The sequence below is a fragment of the Electrophorus electricus genome, chromosome 15, assembly GCF_041902795.1.
Source record: "Electrophorus electricus isolate QZ-2024a chromosome 15, ASM4190279v1, whole genome shotgun sequence".
Taxonomy (NCBI): Eukaryota; Metazoa; Chordata; class Actinopteri; order Gymnotiformes; family Gymnotidae; genus Electrophorus; species Electrophorus electricus.
Window position 1 is genome coordinate 14,480,001 of NC_137511.1, and position 11,023 is coordinate 14,491,023.

General features: G+C 45.0%; 1 protein-coding gene across 10 annotated transcripts in view; it reads left to right on the top strand.

The window, feature by feature from the left end:
• Positions 1-11,023, top strand: part of baiap2b (BAR/IMD domain containing adaptor protein 2b) — a 55,234-nt gene that overhangs the window by 27,185 nt on the left and 17,026 nt on the right. For 6 of the 10 annotated variants that reach the window (XM_035533767.2, XM_035533760.2, XM_035533761.2 and 3 more), the window contains 4 exons: positions 821-832; positions 1,767-1,828; positions 2,956-3,027; positions 4,578-4,715. In XM_035533767.2, the coding sequence (XP_035389660.1) occupies positions 821-832; positions 1,767-1,828; positions 2,956-3,027; positions 4,578-4,715 (284 nt within the window). The remainder of the gene's footprint in view (positions 1-820; positions 833-1,766; positions 1,829-2,955; positions 3,028-4,577; positions 4,716-11,023) is intronic. The other 4 variants (XM_035533763.2, XM_035533766.2, XM_081697076.1 and 1 more) reach the window with 1 other exon arrangement.

Sequence of the window (11,023 nt, forward strand, 5' to 3'; positions counted from 1 at the left end):
GTGTTTACATTTATGACAGTGTGTGTGTCTGTGTGCGTGTTTGTCTGTGTGCGCGTTTTTTCCTGTCTCCGATCATATACCATCAGTGTTGTGTTTCAGTGCTTTATCATTAAGGTCAACAGTGTATGTACTAACACCTGCTCTTTAGCCCACCATGTGAGACTGGCCAAAACCCAGTTAATATGGACTCAGACAGCGTTTCTGAGCAGCAGCTCAAGGAGATCAGTGCTGTTTTAACACCATCTGACCTTACGTGGCATCATCAAAGTGCGCCGCCCCAACTCACCAGTGATAACATTTGTTTGAGTGCTACTCTCACCACCACAGTGGATGCAATGTAATTCCTGACACAAACAACTGCAATGGTGTTGTAAACCACTTTCATCCTCACAGCTCCTATAGATATTATATAGATGTCTTTCTGTAATTCACATGCCCAAAGCTATAATCATACAGCTTTCTTTTTTAACGGTGCCATAAAAACTACTTGAAACCAAAAGAATTGTTTTTTTTGTTTTTTTTCCTCACTAATAGATATGCCTAATTAGCTAAAGAACCTAATGAATGATTAAAAACACCGGTGAGATACTGCGTGGGAGCCTCTGCTCCAGTCCTTATTAATTGCGGTTTGGCTGATGTTGGGGGACGGTTGGTGATGGAGGGAAAAGCAGATGTAGGGTGACTTTTCCTCCCTGAAAAAGGTTTCTCTCTCTTTCAGTGTGTCCCCAAATTGACTGTACTTTTGTACCCGTGTTTCTTGCTCAAATTAGTTCTTTTTTTTCTTTTTTGTTGTTTTTTTTCCAATGCATTGCATTATCAGAAGAAGCTGCGTGTAGGTACCCTACACACCCCACACACACAGCACACACACCCCAAACACATACCACCCACTACCCATCCCACAAACACACTATAGACCTACCACCCACACAAACAATACACATGCATTTTTACATTTAGCTGAGGCTTTTATACAAACGACTTACAATTATGACTAAATACAATTCAACCAACTGAGGGTTAAGGGTCTCACTCACAACAGGGACACAAGAGTGGTAAATTGACAGTTAAATTGGCAACCTTCTGATTACTAGTCAAGCACCTTAACCATTGAGCTACCACTGGCCCACACATACGCCACACATATACCACATATACCTCATACACACACACACCACACCACACCCCACACACTGACCACACACTTCCTGCCTGCATGAATTACACCTGTTCTTTTTACATCTTTTGCTATTACTGTCATGTGACCTGCCGCTTCTCCCATGCTGCTCAGTAACTAATGATAACACAGTGTCGCAGCTCCTGGTTTGCTGTCGTTGAGACGTGGACTGCAATAAGCTCGTGTTGCTATGGTTATCACATGTATTGCAGTTTCATTTTAGTCTGGTATGTGCCTCACAAGAGGACTGACCAGCTCGCTCACCTGCTTATGTTTGATGGAGGTCTCCATATTCATTAGCTGCACTGCGCAATGTCTGTGGGCTCCCTTTGAGTTGTCTTCGTCGCTGAGTTTTTTTTCCACCTGCGACTTGACTGATGTTCCATCTTGTCCATCAGTCTCGTCCTCACTCTCTCTCTCTCTCTACCTCCTTCACTTCTCTCACTCTTTTTTGCCTTTTTATCACACAGCATTTATTGTTCTTGTGGAACTGCATGATTGAACTGCATGTAGACAGCCCTGCGAAGGCAGAGAGGTGCACTCCTGAGGTCTCTTCTTTCTCACGACGACTCTCTCGCACTCTCTCTAGGGGACGTACTCTTTCAGATGGCTGAGGTTCACCGACAGATCCAGATGCAGCTAGAGGACATGGTGTGTATGGCTGAAAATGTGTTATTTATGTTTCCATCACCCTCTGTGTGAGCATCATTTTGAATAAATTCACAACATCGCAGCCTTCCCCTTAGGGTTGCACACTGGGTGCTGTGGTCACCTCTGTAAAGTGGCATATCATACAGCTGCACAGTTAGTGGTTAAAAAATAAAATAAATCACACACACACACACACACACACACACACACACAGCAGTTGGCTTTACTCAGTGAAGGAAGCATGCATAGCTAATTTTAGTTTTTTAAAAGTTGAGTTACTAAAGAAAAACCTCTAGTTTATTAGGAATGGCGTACTGTGAATATGGGTGGGGATAAAGTCACTGATTGAAGAAAGAAAACAAAGTCACTGAATGAGGAAAAGGCTGTCCTTGGCCCTCTGCTTTTGTTATGAGTCAATCTGGAAACCTCCATCTGGCCCGTAGCGTGGAAAGGGAAGGAGGCCGTGCCACCACCAGGCTTCTGCACATGCACGGTGCCAACAACGGTGGCTGGCTCCACCCACCGGCTCACGCACACCGGCCTTTCCTGCAAGCGCGTCGCGTGCTGGCGCAGGTTAAGCCAGCACCGCTCGCCATTCCTCCTCTAACCGAAGCACGGCTCCCGTACACCAGGCCCTGTGCCGGTGCCGAGGTCCCGGGCAGTCTGGGTAAAACTGGGGAAGGTGTGTGTGGGAGCTGCTGCCTGCACAGAAGTGTGTCGTAGGCCTGGCTGAGTCGTTTCAGATCAGCTGCAGAGTTCGTTAGGCCTGACAATTATGGCCACACCAGGGTGGAAGGTTGGGTTAAGGGTGACTGGGTAGCTTAGCCCTGCCCTTTTATTTATAACCAGGTGGGAGCCAGAATCCGTGGAGAGGCACATTAGTTTTTAAAGATCCCCTTTTCCCAGAGGACACTGCAGTTTGGGGGTACTCTCAACCGGCACACTGGTTTTACTGGTCTGTAGAAATATGGGTCTCTATTCTAAACTGCTGTATTTATTTATTTTTTCCTCAGTTGTCAGGAAAGCAGTCTAAGTTGTAATTAATTCATGAAGAATGGTTTATATGGGATGCTATACACCACCCCACTACACACACCCATTCTTGTTTATATTTTCTTATCTTTCAGCTGAAATCGTTCCACAACGAATTGCTCACCGAGCTGGAGAAGAAAGTGGAGCTGGATGCACGGTACCTGAATGTGGGTTACAGTCACATTATTATCTTCATGCTCATTTACAATTAACATGACATCATTCTGAAGTGGTTAACTTTGAGGACGTTAATCAAATATGGAATATTTTACAGTTCACCACATACACTTTCTTTAGCAGTGATTTTAACACATTTTTGCCACAGTGAAAGTGAACTTTTCTATTGACACCATGACATCATTGCTGGGTGGGGTAACAGCAGGCTAGTGTTCTTAGTGTCTGTGAACTTATGTATTAGTGTCTGTAATGCTGTGCCAAATGTAGATTTATGTAACTGGCCTCATTGCAGAGACCACATTCTGAGTCCCAATGCAATGTTGGTATTCAACAGAGACTAATGACATACACACAAACACACACACACACACACACACATACATACAGACACACACAATGGCTCAATATTTCTCAGACATCCTCTCCAATCTCACACAGTAAATGACTGGTATTGAATTCAATCTTACACTTAATTCAATGTCCAGTTCACACGAGGTCATTTTAAAGTGGATGAACTTTGTTGGAGTAAATAGAACAGTGGGTGTTTTTCTGTACATTATCACTCTTACACCACAATGCGAATAAAAAAGTAAATGTATGTCATAGAGTTTATCCAGCAACTCCTCTCTTGCTGTCATCTTGGATAACGTGCAGTACGTTCCTCCCTTTGAGTCAGAATTCTCACCCGTCTTATTGCATCTGACGAAACGAACCATTCGGAGCCTGAACGTGTTTTTGCACGGAGAGATTTGCATTTCCAGCACTTTCCTCCAAAGGACTTGTGATCTGTTCTGTGTGAAGAGAACACTTGTTTGTCTAGGGTAGACCACAGTGAAGTTGGTGTTTACACACATGGATAAGTAATGAGTCTCAGAGCCTGAAATGGGGTGATATTTAAAATGGTATGAGAGATGTATTTGCTGAAGTCTCTGGTAACTGCTAACTGAAATATAGTTGTTTCACCCTCCTTTTCTCACAGTCATGTGAATCCCCATGTTTTGGCAGAGAAACAGCCATCTTTCTGTGGTGCTCCCTCTACAGCGCTTTTAAAGATAATTAAGCACACTGTCACAGTGTTCTGATGACAGTAAAGAAGTAAAATAAAGTTCAGTGCACTGTGACAAAGGTTTTTACAATAGGAGGCAGAGGGAAACAAAGATCCACAGTCTGAAACACAATGGCTGCCTGCAGCAGGGAATTGTGGGAGGGCCCAGCACGCCAGGGACCCTTAAACCCTCAAGCAAACCCTTCAGGCTATGCACATTAGGCTCCATGCAGCAAACCACTGGGTGCTATAAAGGCCACAATTGTTGACTGTCATCTTAATGGAGCTTTAATTGTAAACTCCGTGGGCCTACTTTAGTCATGGCTCCACAGATCGTCCTACACATTTTAAACTAAGTGTGACATTTGTTGCTGTCACGTAGCACACGCAGGAAGGCGGGCCGCAACCCCGAGCGCGGCTCCTGCTCATACGGGCTCGGCGGGTCGGGACCTCGCCTCCGCGCTCACCACTTCCATCATTGCATGTGTCCCGCAGGCGGCTCTGAAGAAATACCAGATGGAGCACCGGAGCAAAGGCGAGAGCCTGGAGAAGTGTCAGGCCGAGCTGAAGAAGCTCCGGAGGAAGAGCCAGGGCAGCAAGAACCCCACCAAGTACGGAGACCGAGAGATGCAGGTGAGCCACGCCGCCTGACCTGCCCAGAACGGGGCTTCCTCAAATGCCAGGGAAACACTGCTGTAACACTGTAAGCCGGTCTGGCCTCCGCATGACCTCTGCGAATGCTGTACTTGGGTCTGGACTTCACATTTGGCATTGCATGTAAGACGGCTTTGAAATCTCAGATTTTAGCAGCACTCTGTGCTCTATTCTGACTTTCGGTATCATTTATGCTCGCGGCACGAGGGCGCTGCCAGCCCGGCAGACTGAACGAGGTGCCTTCCTCTCTATACTGGGACATTGACAAGGGTTTTATTTCTGACTGTCTAGCTCGCTCTCTTCTCTCAGAGATTAGTGTGTCTGAGGGATTGTGTAATCCGCCTTGGGTGGGGGCACTGCAGGCTTTGAGCTGCCAAGGCAACGCTAGTCTAGAACGCAGACAGAGGCAGCAACTGCTCTTTGGGGTCACCGCATCCTCCTGAAGCACGATTTCCTTCAATCTCACTGGGTGTGAATGAAACAAAATGTGGGAGTGTTTACAGTATATCAGAAAATTCCAGTGGCAAACTAAATGCTTTTATGTTATATCATGCAGTGTGGAGCTCTGGGCATTCAAATGTAGTGGTATGCCACAGTAATCTAAGTATACATCAAGGTGGTCTGTCTTTACAGTAAGTGCTCATCAGTTTGGAATAAGTGCTTATCAGTTTGGAATAAGTGCTCATCAGTTTGGAATAAGTGCTCATCAGTTTGGAATAAGGCACGGACAGAGAGATGGACAGTGGGCTACACTCATGGAGTCTGGCAGTGGGTGTTCATACTGTTGTTTAAAGGTGTGTGTGTGTGTGTGTGTGTGTGTGTGTGTGAGCAAGTAAATGGCGTGGGCTCCTTGTTGTTTGCTCAACGAACACGACAGGTGTCTTGTGTAACAGAAATGAGGAGGTGAAATGAGGAGGTAGCAAAATGCTTTTTGCCAAGTACCCCACAGACGTGTGATTATAGGATGCAGAAATTAGAGTTTTTCTGTCTTCGCGCGCGTGTGTGTGTGTGTGTGTGTGTGTGTGTGTGTGTGTGTGTGTGTGTGTGTGTGTGTGAGTGTGTTTGTCTGTCTGTCTGTCTTGCAGCATGTCATTCAGTCACAGAGAATTTTAATTCTCCAAATTGCGAGCCAGTGTTTGTTAGAACTCGAGCACCTTTACCCTTAATCCAAGCTGGAGGACTTTATTGTGCAGAGTAATGGTACTGAACCAGAGAGTGCAGTCTCTCCTTCGCAGCCAGCCGAGATATGGTGTGGCCCACGCCGAGAGCCTACCGGAGACGCTGAACTGTGGGCAGTGAGCGGAGTGAGTATGAAATAATTGCTAACTGATTGTTGGGCTTGCGTGTACAAGTGCAGCTGCTCACGATGAGAGTTTTGGAAAATCGATATCTGGAGCCGTAAGGAGTCGCTCCAGCTCGCAAGCCCCTAGAGACACGGCCACCTTTAGCGCCTTAGCAGGTGTGAAAATCCAGGTTTCTCCTCCTGTCTCTGTGTGTTTGTGTGTGTGTGTTTGAAACAGAGTGTTTCTTTGTTTTTGGATTGTTTGTGGTTCAGTAAGAACATGCGTAAATGTATATTGCACGTACACATCGGACTTCACGGTTCCCTGTTTTTTGTTTGCTTCCTTTAGAGCTGATATCCTTTACCTATGAATCGTATTTGTATAACTCTGCCCTGCCTGGCTGTGCTCGGTTATTAAAGGTGCCTACGGGTGCCTGGGTGTGTGAGATGTGCCTCACAACATCTCAGTGTGGGACGGCTGGATGAATTTTGCATGACGGTGCCTCTGGTCCCTGCTGTGTGCCAACAGTAGAGCTGGACTTCTGGTACAGTGTTGGGGTGGGTGGGGATGCAGGACTGAGCAGGTTCACTGTGCCATATGGCAGCCATACACACAGTCAAGATATTCAGTGTCATCATGAAGTTAAAATCTATATTCCATCTTGTCTTTAGGATTCTGTCAATGACATACTGATGTTTAAAAAAAGGTTTAAGAAGGCATGTGAGGGAGCGGAGACGCGTTTGCAGAGCTGAGGTGGTTGGGTTACAAAGTTAAAGGGAGGAGGAGTGCTCCATCAGTGCTCCATCTTCCAGTACAGGGTTGTGTTATTTGCAAACACCTTTTGTCTCTGATTTGGTCTCCTGTGGGTTATGACCTTTTTATATTTGTGTGTGTCCGTGTGTGTGTGTCCGTGTGTGTGTGTCCGTGTGTGTGTGTCCGTGTGTCTGTGTGTGTGTGTGTGTGTGTGTCTGTGATCATAAAATTCTTTCAGTTACAATAGAATATAGCAATTTTAAAAATAGCAAATGTTCATAGTGGCTCCCTTCATATGTATTCTAGACATGCAGATCTTATACAGTATAAAAGTTTTAATATGAAGGACTGTGTATATTAAGGAGCTATTACAGTTGTAGTGTGGAAAAGCACGTAAAACATATTTACATATTTAGTATATATACATACGAGTATTGTTTACTGCATGTGTGATCCTTGATACTTATGATCTGGTTTTTACAAAGCACAACACGACATCCAGACATGGCCTGCATGCCAGAGACTCACCCCACACACCCCATGCACCACACACACCCCACACACCACACACACCCCAGAGACACTGTCTGCTGGCTAAAAAAGCCTGTGATGACTTCTACAAGACAGCTTGTTGGTCATAAGGAGAAAGGAGAACCAGCATGTTCAGTTTGGATATGGAGTCTATGGCAGTGGTAATACTTGGAATGTCTTTTCCATTTGGAGAATAGGAAGCTTTCATCATAATGATTTCAGGATATAGCAGAGATCAGTGTTTCTCAGCCCGGTCCTGGCAACCCACCACACTTTTGATCAAAATTAGCTCCCACTGGCCAAAACCATTGTATTTACCCATTAATAACACTGAACACCCGGGTACAGGGTTAGAGCAAAAATAAAGAGTGAAAAAGAGTGAAATAGAGAAAGTGATATAGAGAATATACTGAAGTGTGTTATGCAATGCAATGTATAGCAGTAAGTTATGTAATTATGAATGCCGTAGATCTTTTTCAGCGTGGATGATTCAATCATACTATTTTATGTCTCTGCCGGAAACAAAGCTGAAAATTCTTGGACATTGCTTCAGCCATAACTTGTTATTTAAGATTTAATAACTTTTCCTTCAAACAGGTTCATTTGTGTGTTTAGCTGTCAGAACCACATTTCTGAGTTCTTTGAACACATTTATCCAGCCAGTGCCCATTGACCAACAGTGTGGCAGCTGTTCTTTAACTATGTGAAGGAACCTCAGCTTGTTGTAAAGACTAGGCAGGCCAGCTCTGATTGATCCAGTAGCTTCGGTTATGCCTAAGAATGTCTGGAGAATTGTGGGTTAGGTCTGCTAATGCTCTCTGACACATATTTTTGGAATTACATCACCAGGATAACATGCTAAAAGCAGAGTACGAGTGCCTCTGTATGTATGTATCTGTGTGTGTGCACATGTGTGTGCATGTGCGTGTGCACACGTGTATGCATATAAAAGCCTGATGAAGTGGGTTGTTTGTAGTAACAGATTTGAAGAGGAGCTCATTTATGGAGTCTTAGGGCAGGAACAGGTACTCATGCTAGTGTATCAGATGAATGTGTGCTGGAATAAAGAAGGAGGATCTGTGACAGAGTGCTACTTCTGATTGGCTCACGGGCACGTTGATGATGGATGACTGAGGTACGCGTGAAACCCCAGAGTGTGCGCCTTGGCCTTGGCTCCTCCCCCTTTCACAAATGACACAAAAATTCGAATTGTATGCTGGTGCACCATGCAGACGATATGAAATGCTGCGTCATGCAATCTGTAAATGCTCATAGTGCAGTCTGGGAAGCGACTGGATCAAGCTGACCTCCGCTTGCCCTGGACACACTCCTGGTCACTGAGAGGCTCAGTGCACTCTGGCCTGACTACTCTTCCGACAGCAGGTTTCACGGAGAAGTTTGCTGTCTCTGTTTTCCTCTTTTCATATGGAATCTTGTGGCCTGTTTCTCGGCAGTCTGTTTCAAGAATTGAGCCTGACACGCATTAATCAAAGAGACGTTTCTAGGGAGCTGAATATATATATATATATTTTTTTATTATTATTATTTTTTTATATAAATTTCAGTTTGAGCCACTTGTGTGATCCATCATAACAGCACAGAGAAGGCAACTCGGGCCATCTGAGCCCCAGGTGCATTCCCTGGCTCAGGTGTCTTTCGTCGGTGGTTTAACGGAGTAATAGCATCTTTATGACCTTCTCATTCTCATATTTTCAATGGGGCCAAATTTCTCAGGTATGTCAAAGTAAGATGCAAGCAAACAGCTGCCGTCCACATGACCGCATTCATTAAGGAGTAAACAGCAACAACCCGTCGTTCGTCAGCGCTCTCAGTTAGTGGGGCTTTATCGATGTGGGGTTTCGTGTCCGTCTGCACTCCTATGAGAATTAGTTGCGTCAGAGCTGACAGCAAGTCAGGTTCTACTCCATGTATTGGACCACTTCTCAATAGTGGCCAAAACGCAGAACAGATGCTGAATCTGCAGATTAACTGGAGTCTGTAGGAAAGGCATCAGTTTAGCTGTTTCTCTTCTGTTCTTTCAACTTATCAGCTCTGCAGTTTGACCCACCTCTCTCAGAGGATACATTGAAAGTTTTTTTATCTACAATTTATGCTGAACATTATGGACTTATGAATACCCATATAGTGAAATGAGGAACGTGGATTTTAAATTAGCATGTTTGTGTTCCTGTCTAGTTCATACTGATCTGTACCTACCATTACACTGAGTCAATGCTGTAAAGAAGTGTGACACAACCAACACTGCTAATAGAGGAGTGTGCTTACATTAACAGATTTTACTGACTGAAAAGAGGTGACTCTGCATCAGGACTGAGTCAGTCTGCATCACTGCTGAGCCAGACTAAGGTCTCAGTGTTAGATCCCCCCCAAAGACGTAGCATGCAGGTGGGATTTGCTGCACCGCACTCAGATCTTCCACTGGAGAAACCTGCATGTGACCTGAACCTTAAACTCCAGCATGATTGGGGTAGTTAATATTCCTTAAACACCTGCACGACTGGGGTGGTTAATACACCTTAAACACCAGCACAGCAGAGGTGGTTAATATTCCTCAAACATTAGCACAACTGGGGAGGATAATATACCTTAAACACCAGCAAGGCCAATGGTGATTCATATACCTTAAACACCAGCAAGGCCAGTGGTGATTCATATACCTTAAACACCAGCAAGGCCAGTGGTGATTCATATACCTTAAACACCAGCAAGGCCAGTGGTGATTCACATACCTTAATCACCAGCAAGGCCAGTGGTGATTCCTGCAGTTAGGTGAGATGTGAACCCAGCAGGACACTGATCACCCTTTCAGCAGTTCCTCTCCTCCTTTAATTTTAGATGTCATGTCCTACTTAATCTTCTTTGGTCCTTGTTAGATTTTGTTCTGGTCTCTCTCTCTCTCTCTCTCCCTCTCTCTCTCTCTCTCTCTCTCTCTCTCTCTCTCATGGGGGTTTTCTGCAGTATTACAGCTGAAGATGCAGTTACACAACATCTTCACAACACTAAAGTAGGAGTGCTGGAGCAGGACAGACTGCTAGACTTGAATGACACACGCTGGGTTTCTCTCTCTCTCTCTCTCTCTCTCTCTCTCTCTCTTGCTCTCTCTCTCAGAGTCACTTTTTCTGTCTTTCTTTCTCTCTGTCTCTCTTCCCTGGTTAATGTGTCCCTGGGTGTTTTAATCACCCAGTTTGATTGACAGCTCCCTGGCAATGTCTCACTCTCAGGTAGGCTCGTGTGGCACCGGATGGCTAAACTCACACAGACTCTCATAGATGTAAAGACAAAGCAACACATCGGTAGCATTACGGTAACACGCCTGCAGCAGCCTGTGGGTTTACGTTGTGTTTCTCGGTTATAATTTGTGGGTTTACCAAATATTCAACCAAACCATTCGGACCTTGGATTGACATGTTGGATGGGCTGACCTATGACCTACTATGGACAGGGTGCATAAGCATCGACGCTCGTCCACATATACACGCTGCACTGCAGTAAGGTGTATACTTGGCAGAAGAGCCAGGAGATCCAGTGCCTGGATTTACAGAGATAATTGCATGAATTATGTTGAACAGCTGCTTGGAAAGAATTGTGAAGGAAGTGTGGTGTTGCTGTCTTCTGACAGGTTAATGCAGTCTGGACATGGCTTGATTCTAGACCAGAGTGTGTTCAATAAAGCAGAAGTGTCCGTTTTTGCTTTTTCTG